Source organism: Scyliorhinus torazame, chromosome 6 (genome assembly GCF_047496885.1).
Source record: "Scyliorhinus torazame isolate Kashiwa2021f chromosome 6, sScyTor2.1, whole genome shotgun sequence".
Classification (NCBI taxonomy): Eukaryota; Metazoa; Chordata; class Chondrichthyes; order Carcharhiniformes; family Scyliorhinidae; genus Scyliorhinus; species Scyliorhinus torazame.
Genome location: NC_092712.1, coordinates 222,952,249 through 222,968,983, shown reverse-complemented (window position 1 = coordinate 222,968,983; position 16,735 = coordinate 222,952,249). Strand labels below are relative to the sequence as shown.

General features: G+C 42.0%; 1 protein-coding gene across 9 annotated transcripts in view; it reads right to left on the bottom strand.

The window, feature by feature from the left end:
* The window catches only part of osbpl3b (oxysterol binding protein-like 3b), a 263,221-nt gene that overhangs the window by 185,818 nt on the left and 60,668 nt on the right, over positions 1–16,735 (bottom strand). For 8 of the 9 annotated variants that reach the window (XM_072509455.1, XM_072509461.1, XM_072509456.1 and 5 more), the window contains 2 exons: positions 7,981–8,209; positions 1,772–1,891 (listed from right to left, as the gene is read on the bottom strand). In XM_072509455.1, coding sequence (XP_072365556.1) covers positions 1,772–1,891; positions 7,981–8,073 — 213 coding nt within the window. In that variant the 5' untranslated portion in view covers positions 8,074–8,209. Of the gene's footprint in view, positions 1–1,771; positions 1,892–7,980; positions 8,210–11,153; positions 11,306–16,735 lie in introns of all 9 variants that reach the window. The other variant, XM_072509457.1, reaches the window with a different exon arrangement.

The window sequence follows — 16,735 nt, the reverse complement described above, 5'->3', positions numbered from 1 at the left end:
TCGATCCCGGCTCTGGGTCACTGTCCGTGTGGCGTTTGCACATTCTCCCCGTGTTTGTGTGGGTTTCGCCTCCACAACCCAAAGATGTGTAGGCTAGGTGGATTGGCCACGCCAAATTGCCCCTTAATTGGAAAAAGAAAATTGGGTACTCTAAATTTATTTTTAAAAATAATAAATTATAGCCTAAGATGTACTTTGTAAGCCATGTTAACCCCAAAACCTGTGTGTAATTGTTAAGCTATGGGAGGAATAAAGGAGTATTGCATAATAATCCAATTTTCATGTTCAATGAACGTCTGCGTTCTTATTGTTACAACCAATTAGCGGTCATGTGACTGCTCCTCCATGTCTTACAAAAAAAAAGGATTTGTTACGGTCTTTTGGGCCAGGGTTCCATTCTGGGATCTTCCTGTCCAATTATAACACCAACCAGTTACAAATTGATTGTCACAAAGTTTGGGTTGGGTCCAGTTGTAATTTTTATGGTAATTTGCAGGTAAGCTTTGTCCAAATTTACAGACAATCTCAAATTCAGCAAAGTACCGCAAAGTACCAAAAGAGGTCAATCCACACAAATTACCAAAGGTCCAGAAAAATTGGACCCAAATAATGTAATTCTGCGATGTACAGAATAAGAATATGGGGACAAATTTACAAAAGAAAATTGGAAATGGAGGAGGAACATTTTGTTTTTTTTAACTAAAGGGTGACAAATATGGGGGGTGGAACAAGAACACTTAATGAGTTTTGAAAAGGAACTGCAGCTCGTTAACAATGTGATTCATGGACAGTAGAAATGCACCAAAACCAGTGGATCAATATCTTATATCAGTGGCTCACATTGCGGCAAGAGGGCAAGGACAACAGCTTACTAAATAAAATTGGCAATGGGGGAAGCCAAATGTGCTTTGTATTTGTATGAGCTGGGAGGCAGGTACAGAGTAAAACAACACATGTGCAGCACAAAGTGTGTTAGCTGCCTCGCCTAGGAATGGGACAGACAAAGAGGAGTGCTGAGAGCAGCATGAAGATCACAAGATCTATCAGTAACTTGTAATTAGATACAAGTAAACACCTCTTTTCTTAAAAGCACAGTTAAAAAAACACTTTACATGAAGTAGCTTCATCTATAGAATATTATATAGCATCATTTAGACAGGGTGAGGGGTGCAGGTGGTGGGAGGGAGTCAATGATTGCAAATCGATAGTGGTCGCTCAAGTAAAAAAGGTTCAAGACCACTTGGTTAGTTCGATGAAATGAAACCTCCTACCTGAAACCAATATCCATGTTGCCCATAATGTTATGCAGAAGTGTATCTCACCATATATATTGCTCAAGTAGAGACATGCACCAAAATAATGTATGAATTAAATGCATCACTTCGAAGTCTGCTGATATACTGATGTTTATTTTCAGAACTGTTTTTAAACTGCTCAATTATTATAGCACAGTGCTACCTTATAGACAAGTAAGAAGTCTCACAACACCAGGTTAAAGTTCAACAGGTTTATTTGAAATCCCAAGCTTTCGGAGCGCTGCTCCTTCATCAGGTGAAGTGGAGGCAGATTCACAATCACATTTGTGTTTCTCCTATATATGCTGCGATTGTGAATCTGCCTCCACTTCACCTGAAGAAGAAACAGCGCTCCGAAAGCTTGGGATTTCAAATAAACCTGTTGGACTTTAACCTGGTGTTGTGAGACTTCTTACTGTGCCCACCCCAGTCCAGTGCCCGCATCTCCACATCATGACCCTACAGACAAGCAATACCTTATGCCAGCCTTTGAGAGGCCACTTTCTCTTCTTCAACAAGTAGCCTTCATGATTCTGTGGTTCTTGGATATTACTCATACTACTATCCCGAAGTCCTTCCACAATCTCCCAGCTGTCCTGTTCAAGAAAAAAAAAAATCAAAGCCTTCAGGACATTTTTGTGCTATACACATTTTACAGGGGCAACAGAGGCACATCTTAGTCCCTCCTAAGAACTTATTCTCCTGTGAACTAAGCTGATTTGCAATACTACATTTTACTCCCTAGAACTGCCTCCAAACAAGTTTAAACATAGTACATTTTAAGAACATAAGAACTAGTAGCAGGAGTAGGCCATCTGTCCCCTCGAGCCTGCTCCACCATTCAATGAGATCATGGCTGATATTTTGTGGACTCAGCTCCACTTTCCAGCCCGAACACCATAACCCTTAATATCCCTTTATTCTTAAAAAAACTATCTATCTTTATCTTAAAAACATTTAATGAAGGAGCCTCTACTGCTTCACTGGGCAAGGAATTCCATAGATTCACAACCCTTTGGATGAAGAAGTTCCTCCTAAACTCAGTCCTAAATCTACTTCCCCTTATTTTGAGGCTATGCCCCCCAGTTCTGCTTTCACCCGCCAGTGGAAACAACCTGCCCGCATCTATCCTATTTATTCCCTTCATAATTCTATATGTTTCTATAAGATCCCCCCTCATCCTTCTAAATTCCAACGAGTACAGTCCCAGTCTACTCACCCTCTCCTCGTAATCCAACCACTTCAGCTCTGGGATTAACCTAGTGAATCTCCTCTGCACACCCTCCAGTGCCAGTATGACCTTTCTCAGGAGGCCAAAACTGAACACAATACTCCAGGTGTGGCCTCACTAACACCTTATACAATTGCAGCATAACCTCCCTAGTCTTAAACTTCATCCCTCTAGCAATGAAGGACAAAATTCCATTTGCCTTCTTAATCACCTGTTGCACCTGTAAACCAACTTTTTGCGACTCATGCACTAGCACACCCAGGTCTCTCTGCACAGCAGCATGTTTTAATATTTTATCATTTAAATAATAATCCCTTTTGCTGTTATTCCTACCAAAATGGATAACCTCACATTTGTCAACATTGTATTCCATCTGCCAGACCCTAGCCCATTCACTTAGCCTATCCAAATCCCTCTGCAGACTTCCAGTATCCTCTGCACTTTTTGCTTTACCACTTATCTTAGTGTCGTCTGCAAACTTGGACACATTGCTCTTGGTCCCCAACTCCAAATCATCTATATAAATTGTGAACAGTTGTGGGCCCAACACTGATCCCTGAGGGACACCACTAGCTACTGATTGCCAACCAGAGAAACACCCATTAATCCCCACTCTTTGCTTTCTATTAATTAACCAATCCTCTATCCATGCTACTACTTTCCCCTTAATGCCATGCATCTTTATCTTATGCAGCAACCTTTTGTGTGGCACCTTGTCAAAGGCTTTCTGGAAATCCAGATATACCACATCCATTGGCTCCCCGTTATTTACCGCACTGGTAATGTCCTCAAAAGATTCCACTAAATTAGTTAGGCACGACCTGCCCTTTATGAACCCAGGCTGCATCTGCCCAATGGGACAATTTCCATCCAGATGCCTCACTATTTCTTCCTTGATGATAGATTCCAGCATCTTCCCTACTACCGAAGTTAAGCTCACTGGCCTATAATTACCCGCTTTCTGCCTACCTTCTTTTTTAAACAAGTGGTGTCACGTTTGCTAATTTCCAATCCGCCGGGACCACCCCAGAGTCTAGTGAATTTTGGTAAATTATCACTAGTGCATTTGAAATTTCCCTTGCCAGCTCTTTTAGCACTCTGGGATGCATTCCATCAGGGCCAGGAAACTGGTCTACCTTTAGCCCCATTAGCTTGCCCATCACTACCTCCTTAGTGATAACAATCATCTCAAGGTCCTCACCTGTCATAGCCTCATTTCCATCAGTCACTGGCATGTTATTTGTGTCTTCCACTGTGAAGACCGACCCAAAAAACCTGTTCAGTTCCTCAGCCATTTCCTCATCTCCCATTATTAAATCTCCCTTCTCATCCTCCAAAGGACCAATATTTACCTTAGCCACTCTTTTTTGTTTTATATATTTGTAGAAACTTTTACTATCTGTTTTTATATTCTGAGCAAGTTTACTCTCATAATCTATCTTACTCTTCTTTATAGCTTTTTTAGTAGCTTTCTGTTGCCCCATAAAGATTTCACAGTCCTCTAGTCTCCCACTGATCTTTGCTACTTTGTATGCTTTTTCCTTCAATTTGACACTCTCCCTTATTTCCTTAGATATCCACGGTCGATTTTCCCTCTTTCTACCGTCCTTCCGTTTTGTTGGTTTAAACCTTTGCTGAGCACTGTGAAAAATCACTTGGAAGTTTCTCCACTGTTCCTCAACTGTGTCACCATAAAGTCTTTGCTCCCAGTCTATCTTAGCTAGTTCTTCTCTCATCCCATTGTAATCTCCTTTGTTTAAGCACAAAACACTAGTGCTTGATTTTACCCTCGCACCCTCCATCTGTATTTTAAATTCCACCATTTTAAATAACTTCAGTAGGGATGATTGTTCTGTGACTTTTTTGCTCTGAATGGGAATGACCTATTGGCCTCATTGCGCTCTTGCCGGAGCGCGACACGGCCGTTAGATAGTGGGAGAAGCCAAAATCTAGAACTACGTCAGGCGCCAATCAGTTTACGATCTACCTGGCCCGCTCCCGTTGGCGAAATCAGGATCCTGCCGTGGCATGGCAAGAAACCAATAATCACCAATTAAAATCAAATTCCATACCATTAATGGGAATGACCCTATAGCTGTTGGCCTCCTGTGATCTAAGCGGCTCCCCAGCAAGTGGTCAAGCGGGTGCCAATTACTACACCTTTTCAAAAACATGAAGCTGGCAGATTAGCTGCTGTGGGGATCCGAGGAGGTGAGTAGCCATTTTTGAAGTCAAGCAATCAGCCGAGGGGCCTCAGTCGGAGGGGTGTCCGCCTAGGGGGGGTGGTCGTTCCTCGGCTGGAGGGTGGGTGCCCCAGCGCCCGCAGATCCATCATGCCACCATGTGGATTGCTTGTACCCATAATGAAGGATGTCTCCGGCGACTGCCTATCTGTCCCACCGATCACCCATGACCCAAACTGACGTGCCTTCAGGCACAAAGCTCATGAACATTGCTAATAGAGAATTGGCAATTGAGTAATGTAAGCACTTCACAGCCCCCAATGGATTCCCGTGGTTCCACGTGCCATGTCGCAGGTGAGCGTTACTTCCTCGCATTCCAACCAAACCATGATGCCATGACACTCTGCCTGAACACCGGAGGCTTCAACATCAGAGGCAGAAGGAAACATTAAAACACCCAAGAGCTGGATCACAGCACTGCGGACATCCCTCAACGAGAGGATGAGTGTGTGCACCGGCGAGATGGCAGCCAGTGACTAGTGGTGTTCCGCAGGGGTCAGTGTTGGGACCACAACTATTCACGATATACATTAACGATCTGGAAGAAGGAACTAAGGGCATTGTTGCCAAGTTTGAAGATGATACAAAGATATGTAGAGGGACAGGTAGTGGTGAGGAAGCGGGGAGGCTGCAGAAGGACTTGGACAGACTAGGAAAATGGGCAAAATGGCAGCAAATGGAATAAAATGTGGGAAAGTGGGAAGTTATGTACTTTGGTCGGAAGAATAGAGGCATAGACTATTTTCTCAATGGGGAAAGGCTTTGGAAATCTGAAGCACAAAGGAACTTGGTTATCCTACTTCAGGATTCTCTTACGGTTAACATACAGGTTTAATTGGCAGTTAGGAAGGCAAATGCAAGCATTAATTTCGAGAAGGCTAGAATACAAGAGCACTGATATACTGCTGAGGCTGTATACGGCTCTGGTCAGACTGCTTTTGGAATATTGGGAGCAGTTTTGGGACCCGTTTTTAAGGAATGATGTGCTGGCCTTGGAGTGGGTTTAGAGGAGGTTCACAAGAATGATCCGGGGAATCAAGGGGTTGTCATAGGAGGAACAGCTGAGGACTCTGGTTCTGTGCTCAATGGAGTTTAGAAGGATGAGGGTGGATCTCATTGAAACTTACAGAATACTGAGAGCCCTAGATAGAGTGGACTTGGAGAAGATGTTTCTACTCGTAGAAGAGACTAAAACCCGAGAGCACAACCTCAGACTGAAGAGACGATTCTTTAAAACAGAGATGAGGAGGAATTTCTTCAGCCAGAGTGTGGTGAATCTGTGGAGCTCATTGCCACAGAAGGCTTTGGAGACCAGTTCACTGAATGTCTTTAAGCAGTGATAGATAGGTTCTTGATTAATAAGGGGTTACGGAGAGAAGGCATGAGAACGGGGATGAGAAACCTATCAGCCATGATCGAATGGCGGAGCAGACCCTATGGACCGAATGGCTTAATTCTGCTCCTATATCTCACGGCCATGCTCTCCAAGTAATCTTTTACTTGCTGGCAGCAGACTAAATCAGCTAAAAGAACTTCAGTCAGAAACATTTGTGCACCTCGTAGCCTACCCCATATCATTTTTGGTCAACTTAAATTAGCTTTACATAACAAGTACGATTTTAAGTGGAGGTTTTGGGAAATCGTGAATATTTTTGTTATACATACCTTAATAACTCATTACTAATAGAGAACTAAGGAAATCGCCCCTCTGATTATTAGGCCTCATTTAATCATAGAAGTGTTACATCACTATCTATTTCAGTGTTCAATCTTGGTGGTTTATTATATGCAGATGTATAGTTAAAAGGGAGACAAATTCATAACATTCAGAACTATTTGTAAAGACATTCTTTTTAAAACTATATCATCGGGGCAGAACGGTAGCACAGTGAAATAGCATCGTGGCTTCACAGCGTCAGGGTCCCAGGTTCGATTCCCTGCTGGGACACTGTCTGTGGGGAGTCTGCACTTCCAAGTGTCTGCTTGGGTTTCCTCCGGGTGTTCTGGTTTCCTCCCACAGTCCAAAGACGTGCAGGTTAGGTGGTTTGGCCATCCTAAATTGCCCTTAGTGTCCAAAAAAGGTTAGGAGGGGCTTTGGGTTACGGGGATAGGGTGGAAGTGAGGGCTTAAGTGGGTCGGTGCAGACTCGATGGGCCGAATGGCCTCCTTCTGCACTGAATGTTCTATGTTCTATTTCAAACATCAGGCTAAAATGATCAATACAGTATTTTGCATGATCTCAAATACCACAGCAATCTCCATTAAGTTTTCAAATTAAAAAAACTAGAATGATACAAGTGCAATCCCAATGAAAAAACAGGCTGCACAAAACACTAACTTAAATTTTTAGCTGCACAGTAACACAGTGACTGGCACTGTTGGCTCATAGCACCAGGGATCCGAGTTCGATTCCGTCTTGGGCGACTGTGTGGAGTTTGCACGTTCTCCCCAGGTCTGCGTGGGTTTCCCTCGGGTGTTCCGATGTCCTCCCACAGCTCAAAGATGTGCAGGTTAGGTGAATTGGCAATGCTAAAATTGCCCTTTAGAATCCAAGATGTCCAGGTTATGTAGGATTATGGGGATAGGGCGGGGAAGTGGGCCTAGGTAAGGGGCTCTATCAGAGGGTTGCTGCAGACTCAATGGGTTGAATGGCCTCCTTCTGCAATGTAGGGATTCTATTCTATGGACTCTTATTGTATGATTTAGACTAATTACTAGTAAAATTATCTATACGCAATATAGACTGGTATATCAAAATTACACTGGGATACCTGAACTGCTCTGATGAAAGATCAACTGGAAATATTAATTGTTTCTCTCTCCACAGATGCCACCAGGTCTTTATTTTTACTTCATTTATTTAGTGTTTTGTTCCTCAAAACTAACTGACCACTACACTAAAACAAAATTCTATAACGGAGTCACCACCAGGCATTTTGCTAACTGCTATAGTATGCTATAGTAGCTTGGTTCTATTCAATTATTATAAGAATATTAACATAAAGAATATGTCAAAAAGCAAAAATTTGGGGGCAACTAATTTTTAGTCACCAAATGCTACCATGTGAATTAAAGGCATGGTAATGGTCTGGAAACATCCATTCATTTTTCAGGGCACGTGTGGCTGTGGGCTGCAGGTAGACTTTGGAATGCATGTTTATTTACATACACCAACTTAAGAGTAACAGACACACAAGAGAACATGGTGTACCTGTCGAATATCTGGTCTAAAAGAGCTGCCGGAGCTTCGGCTGGGGCTTGGTAATTTCTGTGGCACGGCAATGCTTTGCTCATTGCTGTTCATGATGGTGTAGGTTTGGATGTTCTCTGGAACCACCAAATTAATATTAAGCAATTCAAATTAAAATAGCTTTGGTTCCTTTCACATGCTGGTTAAGTTGGCGGGGTCATTATTCAGTGGCTTTTATCAGCAGTTCATCCTATAAAACAATAACAGACAGATTAAATACACATAGTTTTTTAAATTTAAAAAAGCACCAAAACTACACAGACTAAACTGATTATCTGTAGTAACTTGGCTCCACCAGTTAGGTACAAACAATGAACGTTTATTTATGCAACATGCTGTGTACAGAGTAGTGCAGCTGCCAATCTACTCGGCAATTCCACTTGCCAACTACCAATTGGACCACATGACGATCACGCCTTAAAGGTGCCAGCTACTACGCTAGCTAAACAATTAGTTGACAGTATGTAAACATTTCAGCAACTAATATTTCAAAACTATTTTCTAATCCATACAATCATAGTGTCAGTTTTCCAAGAATGAGTGAGATCAAGATAATTGGTGCAAACTCTGCTGGACCATCAAAATCCCTGTATTTCTCCAAAATAGCAACTTCAATTGCATGAATAGAACAATCCTTTTACAGAGAACATAGAGGGTGTACAGTTTTTAAACCAGCAGACTTTTCTAGAAGCCCGAATCCACATAAAACGAAAATGAGGCCTAAATGTTGAGCTGCACTAGACTAAGTTAGGTGTTACAAATCTTTTGTATCAGCTAGAACATGTAAAGCACGCTTTCACAACAACAAAACAAAGACCCACTTCTAATCTGAAAATGGATTTCTGAATTCCAGAAGGTGTATATTCTGCCCTGAGATTGATTATTCTATGATAATGGCATTACGCCAAGAGGTTTTGGTGTAAATAAATTAACATTATTTTGGTTAGCTTGCAAATTCCAAACACTCTTGCTTCGCAGGCAGTCATTTTTATTGGAATAAGAGCTTAAAAATTGATATTGCTTTTGCCATTATATATCCAAAGCTTTCTTTCTAACCATCCTCCATCTCTGCAGCCTCAATCTCGTTCAGAGATGGGTAAAAAGTTGTGGCCATTGTCATGTTGGGTGCTCTGCTACACAGACGAACCAACACGGTTGCGGATGGTACAACTCAGTTTTATTACTAACAATATTTACAATGGTAAACTGGCTACTGTGGTTCGTTCATTACCCTTGAATCTGTGGACCTATCCCTAACACTATATTGGAGTGGCACTCAGCACATGGTGGATGTCTGAGTGGCTTGCTGTGAGCTCTGTGCCCTGAGCTGTCTCCTGCTGGAATGAGCGTGAAGTGTCGTGTTCCCCGTTTTATAGTGTGTATGCTCTTGCCTGTGATTGGCTGTGGTGTTGTGTGTGTATTGATTGGTCCGTTGATCTGTCCATCAGTATATATGTATGTATGTATGTTTGCACCATGATGTTTACTTGAATATCATGACAGCCATCTTTTACTTTGGAGGTGTGGTTCAAATCCAGCATGGATTGATGACCGGTAGTATTGGTAAAATGTGGAAATGAATAAGGTTGAGAGGCACACCAATGATTTTCACTTATGGACAGTTATGTCAGGTCAAAAGGATGTTGTGGATTTTGAGTGCTCCAAGGATATTAGGTGGGGCTTTACAATTTGTGTTCGATATCAACAACTTTGTACAAAGTTGCTCAAATTTATGGATGGCACTAGCCTGGGGGATGGTGGGCAGCAGAGGGTGATGAAATAGCGAAGGAACGCAGGAGGAGCTAAAATATATTTACAAGCATGAAGAATCTTTTGTCCATGAATTTAAAGGCAGCCAAGTAATAGATCTTACAGAATGAGGAAAATATCTACCAATGAATTGCACTCGACTCGTTAGGAGGTGAAGTTGGGAGATTGATTATTGAACCAATATTGACTTATTAGCAATTATTGTCCATCACCACTAAAGTAGAATACCTGATCGTTTATCGCTGTGCTGTTTGCGAAACTTCAGCAGTGTTTCCTACGTTACAGCAGTGACTACACTTCTAAAATATCTCATTAGTAAGAAAACACATGGGCTGTCCTGGGGTCATGAAAAGTACTTTATAAACGCATGTCCTTTCTTCTGTCCAAAACCAAACAAATAACGATAAGTACCACAGGAAAATACATGATCCATAATACTTCCAGTTCAGCCAAAATATCACAGATTAGAACATTAACTCTGTTTTTTCTCTCTCTTCAGAGGCTGCCTTATCCAGGTATTTCATCGCTCTCTTATCTGAAACCAGGTAAAACCTGCTTGGCAATACAGCTCAAGTATGAACTGGTCATGCTGTGGCTATATTACGTTCAGGTTAGACTACACCTAGAGTGCTGTGTTCCGTTCTCGCCATGAAATCATAGGTGGAAAGCTGTGCATGATTCTGTCATTTCTGTGCCAGCCCTCTAAAGGAACAATTCTCCGAGTGCCACTACCCTGTCTTTCCCTGGTACTCCTGCAAAACTTTTCTTTTTTAGACTTTAGATAATGATTCAATTTCTTCTTGAAAGACCAGAGACTAGAAAATATCCAGCCCAGGAAGTGATGTACAAAACAGCAACAGAGCCATTTCACAGGACAGAATTAAGGAGAAAAGAGATAAATTTGAATACATCAAAATTAGATGAATGAAAGTAAACCGTGGCGGTATATACAATAATAAATAGAATAAAAACTATGAATCCTGATCATTGGTAAAATTAAACAGCAACAGCAGTGCAAGAGGACATGGATGCCAATTGGCAGAAATAATTTTGAGGACTGATCTGAAAGCCATTCATACCAAATAATCTAATTAAAAATGCTCTTCTGGAAGGTAACAGGAGCAGAAATTGTGGTCAGTTCTCATGTCTTTTCCTTTCTCCAAAAAGCTAAATCTTTATTTTCACACTTCCTTTCCATTTCAAACATCACATTCTCAGAATTGTTTTTATTTACAGAGGGGCCCCATATCTTCTTGGGGTCAGGTGCCAAATAACAATCTACATGGCAGAGCACAATTTATAGTTTGTAAGCATAGATTCCACACCTGAAAGTTTGCATTCCATTGAACACCAAATTATAATACCTTGTGAATATAATGTAGAGTTGACGACCATGGAGCTGAGATGAACACAAAGTCAGCATTATTGTGTCCAGGCCTCATAAATCATTAAGAATCTGGTTTCCGTTTTTCTTTAAACATTATTCCGAAAAATATTCCCCAGTGTCAGAAATATCCTGAAGGAATTATATTGCAAGAATCCCAGATCAGTTCCCATCTTTCAAAGACAGACCAGTTTTTTCTGATATCATAAACATAAGCAACAATTTAACACATCTGTACATTTGGCAATGCACCATATTCCTGTCAATTTGCCACCTTTTGAAGATGACGGTACTTTAAAATTAAGCCAACAGTATCCAGTGCTGTTCAAATCAAAACTGAATATCCAATCAGCAAGAAGTTGCATTTATATCATGTCTTTACCGTAGCAAAAGTCAAAGTAATGTGGTATTAATGTGAACTCAATGGTTTGCAATCCCACTTGACCAGGCTGCATAAGTGACCAATGATTCATGATTGAATTTTCCTCAAATTATTCTTCCAGCAGTATATGGCCTTTCAGCTCAAGAAAGTCATTCAGTTAATGCATTTGTATGTTGTGCCTGCGGACGAGAATGGCATTTAGTTGAAGTACTGATGGAAACGTGCTGAACAAGGTTAGCTCGAAAGCAAATTCCTTTTTGTTGAAAATCAAAGCATCAGGAATGCGTTCAGAGCATCAGTATTTCAACCTTGTATTTCAGTGTTGAAATACTGATGCTCTGAACGCATTCCTGATGCTTTGATTTTCAACACAAAGGAATTTGCTTTCTATGTGAGGCTGGGTCTGGATTTCTTTTAAATAGTTTGGAGGAGTTAGAATTAATTTTTTTTCCTCCAACTCCTGCAGGATAAAACTGGCAGAACTATTTGAAGTTAGCAATTGAAATCACTTCTGTCGGATGGTTCCCAGCCCAACGCAGTTGCCCAGATGAAGTTAGCATTTCTGGGCAATGTGAGTAATTCCTTACATGGGAACTTCCTAGAGGTATCCCCCAGTGCATCATTAGGGCACACCCCTTAAATGTGACTTTGGGGAACCAGGAAAATATGGGCCTGTATCTTTCAATAAAAAAGCACCCAAACATGTCTAATCAGCAGTATATTCCTTCTCAAGTAAAGCACAATTTCCACAAAGTGAATTTTCTCTACATTTATTCCTTTTGCTTGTTAAGCACAAATTAAACAAAATCAAAACCATTGCAACTTACATCATTTGATTATGAACATACAAACATATGGAATAAGAGTATGCAGCCATTCGGCCCCTTAAGCCTGCTCCGCCATTCAGTAAGGATGTAGCTGATCTGTTTGTATGGAGTTCCTCAGTCCCCAGTAACCCAGTAACCTGTGATTCCCCTGCCTAACATGAATCTCTCTACCTCTGCCTTAAAAATATTCAGTGACCCCCCACATCCGGTGTCTTCCAAGGCAGAATCCAAAGTCACATAACCCTCAAGAGAAAAAAGTTCCTTCAGGGAACCCCTAATTTTAGAACAGCGCCCCTCTAAGTTCTGGAGCAATTGGCTGCAAATTTTTGCTCTCATTTACACAAGTATTTTCACGAAGACATGCTCATCTTAAACAGGAAGAAAAAATGGCACCGAGCATTCAATGTAGAGCACCCAATACCAGTGACACATAACCAAAACAGTCATTTAGTTTCCCCTACACATCAAACCACTCTTCTGCCAACTCCCATGTCAGTTGTGAGAAGCAACTCAGGTGGGCATCTTCTCAATAATGATGCGTACATGACATCACCTACACAAAGTATGAAGATTAAAGCTGACAAACTAAAAATAGTTGTGTGAGAATATGAAGTAGTCGCAATAATGAAAATATGGCCTCAAAACAGTGAGGACTGGGTGCTTAATATTCACAGATACAAAGTATTCAGAAAAGATGAAGAAGTAATGAAAAGGATGTAGCGTGGCAGTACTGATTAGGGAAGACACCGTAATGTTGAAAGGAGATGCCCTTGAAGGGTATTGTTATGATCCCCTCCGAGGCCAAGCACCATGTTATATCCGATTCCCCTCCTATATCATAAAATATGAACTCCCCGGAAATCGAGGGGAGGGGGGGGGGGGGGGGGCTTCTCCCGACTGAGAGGAGCTTCAGTTAGTGAGATGTAGATAATGTGAGGAGCCAGGGGTTGAACCATAAGATTCCCCTTATCTCTCGCTCATAGATAAGGTCTCAGTCCAGTTGAATGGATATACAAGCACTGTTTATTTCTTTAAGAACTCCTTTTGTTACATTCACACAAAATTAAATTGAAAGACTTTTCTGTGTGTACACTGAAATGTCCTTGAGACACAGAAGAGTGAAAGCAAAAAGTTCAAGATAAAAGTGACTCCAGATTTACAAATTAAATGTCATTTCAGCAAAAGGCTTTCTTAGTAATTTTCACAAATGCTTCAAGGATTCTCCTATGGCTAAAATTCTTCTCTCTAATCAGTCAAACAGATCACATTCTTAAGAGAATCCTTATCTGGGTTTAGCCCCTTACTTAGTTTCATTGATTCTAATTCTCAGCTGAGACCCCCTTGTTTCATTCAGGAAAGTGTCATTCACTTAACAGGCGATTGGGTAATTAGACATTAATCAATTACTCCAAATTAATTATCTTTCCCATGACTCTTGTCCAATGTTCAAACTCCCCACGTCACGTCTGGTCTCAGTTACGAGATTGTTTGAAACTCGTTGAATGTACTCTCAATCTCTTACTTGCAGTACTTATTTGCAACATTCAAGACAGTCATGGACAGTATTCAAGAGTTTAGCCAATTTTATAACTTAGTCAAATTTCTACAAATTCAATAATTTAAGAATAATTTTATTTTCCAGTATATTTTAGCTAATATTTTAAAGGACCCCCCTTTATCTATAGCTCTCTGGGGTAGACTATTCCAATGATTCACGATCCTCTGAATGAAGAAATTCATCCTCCTTTCAGCACTAATTGGCCAACCATTTAACCTGTAACGATGATCCTTAGCTCGAGACTTTTCAGTCTAGAGAAATAGACCCTCAACATCTACCCTTTCAAACACTCTACAAATGCTGTAAGTTTCAATAACATAACCTCTTATTCTCCTATTAAACTCCAGAGAATGTAGGGCCACAGAAGCTTCCAGACAAAGAAAAAGTAGTCTTGCAAGGCACATAAGTATTACATTTTGTCCCCCTCAATTATAGGGGGAGATTCTCCAAGCCCCACGCCGGGCCGGAGAATCGCCGCAACCGCGCCACGACGCCGGCGCGCGATTCTCCGAGGTGCAGAGAATCGGCGGCATTTGCGTCAGCACGTTTGACGCGGCGCCAGCCGTTGGAATCGGCGGGACCGCCGATTCTCCGGCCTGAATGGGCCGAGCGGCCGCGTGTATACGACAGAGACCTGCCGGCGCTGTTCACCCCTGGTCGCTGCCGGCAGGAGCTCTGTGCGCAGGGGCGGGGCGGCCTGTGGGGGGAATTGATCCTTCAACGGGGGGAGGGGCCTTCGATGGGGTCTGGCCCGCGGTCGGGCCCACCGATCGGCAGGCCCCCCCCCCCTCCCGGGCCTACTTTCTGGCGCGGCCGGCCCCTGAACACCAACGCCATGTTGAGCTGGGGCCGGCGTGAAGAAGTCCCCCGTGCATGCACAGGTTGGCACGGCCCAACTGCACATGCACGGGTTGGCACAGCGCCCATTTGGCACCAGGAAAGGAGTCTGGAGCTCCAGTGCCGTGCTGGACCCCTATGGGGGACAGAATCAGTTGTCCCGGTGCCCGTTTCACGCCGTCGTGGTTCACGATGGCACGAACACTTGGGCTCCATTTGGAAGATTCACCCCCAGTGTTAGCTGGTATTAATATCAGAAACATTTCCAGAAATATAACACTGTATATTAACATTTGCCAAAATTACATTAGCTTCCCATTTTTGTTCGGCTCGCAATGTAATGCATAGACTCACTGTATAGTCTTGTGTTGCCAGCTACCAAATATGCATATTATAGACAACTATTATATAATTCTGCTGCAGCTTGGCTTTGAAGTAATTCAGGATCACTGTCATTGTAAGGAGATCATGACACGAAGCTTCAGCTTCACACCAACTATAGTGCAACGCACAAAGTACAAAACAAACCTTTAAATACCATTTTGGAGTGCTGCCATTTTTTCACTATTAAAATTTAATCAAAGCACCAAACTCTGCATGTGTTTCTTTTCAACAGACAAAGCTCAACTTACCTCAAAGTAATCTGGTACAGTGACTCAGCCCCTTTGATCCCACATCACAAAATAGATATCAGTCTCAAATTGGTATCTGCAGTATTAACTGCCATCTTATTTACAAGATGACTTTGGAAACAATGAGAGTTTGTTCAGGAAGATGCATTTCAAACAGACCTGTCCTCCCGTCAGAAACACAAGTTAAATTTCACCTGAACTTGTTAGGATTTTTAAACATTTGTTGACAAAGAATTAAACCGTCTCTTAACTTGAGTGAATGAGTGAGCGACCAATAGATTTGAAATTTCACAGAAGCAGAGAGAAAATTAACAATATCCAGAAAGCTCCACAACATCCTACATAACTTGACAACCACTTAGGAACATATTGGATATAAGTGGCTCCTGGTGACAGAGCGAGATTACGTGGAATTATGATAGCTGCAGTTTTCAACCTTTTCCTTTACTTTATCTAGGAATAAATAGCAAGGCCAGCATTAATTGTCCATTCTTACTATCCTTGAGGAAGTTAACCGTGTGCTGTTTACTTGAACCTCTGCAGTTCAGTGCTGTTAGGTTGTGAATTCCAGATTATGACCCAACAAGGTAATATATTTTCAAGTCAAGATGGTGTGGATCATCAAAGGAAACTTGCACTAGATGTTCCAATGCATCTTCTACCCTGGTTCTTCTGAGTGACAGAGGCCACGGTTTGAAAGGTGCAGTTGAAGATGCCTTGGCAATTTTCTGCAATGCATTTGTAGGTGTATACATTGCTGTCATTGTGTGACAGTGGTGGATTGGAAATGGGTTGGCCTGTCCTAGATGAACGTGAGCTTTATTTATTTATTTTTGACAGTTGCACCCACCCGGGCAAGTGGAGTGTGTTTACATCACACAGACTTGTACCTTTTAGACGGTGGAAAGACTTTAGGAGGTTGTTGAGCCACTCACCACCGAACGCCCAGATTCAAATTTCCACACTGGAGGTGGGAATCGGGACTAATCCCGTCTCTGACTCAAGATTGCTTGCTGGCAAAACGCAGCAATTTTTGGCGGGGTTCTTTCCCCCACATAGAAGGAGGCTTAGTGACGTTTTCTTCGTAGCACCTCCCAAAATGTTGGCAAATAAAAGTTATGCGAAAAAAAAAAAGAATTGCTTGCTGGCGGGATCTCCTCGGTTTCCAGGCATGAGGTGGTAGCGGAGGCAGGCTAAATCCAGAATGGGAAAGTTAAGAGACCTATCATTCTCTCAAAAGTTCTACTCCCATGTGCTTCTGATGCAATCAGTGGCTCCTTCATATGCAGTTGAACTTTCTGATCACTGCAACCTCACCCTTCTCAG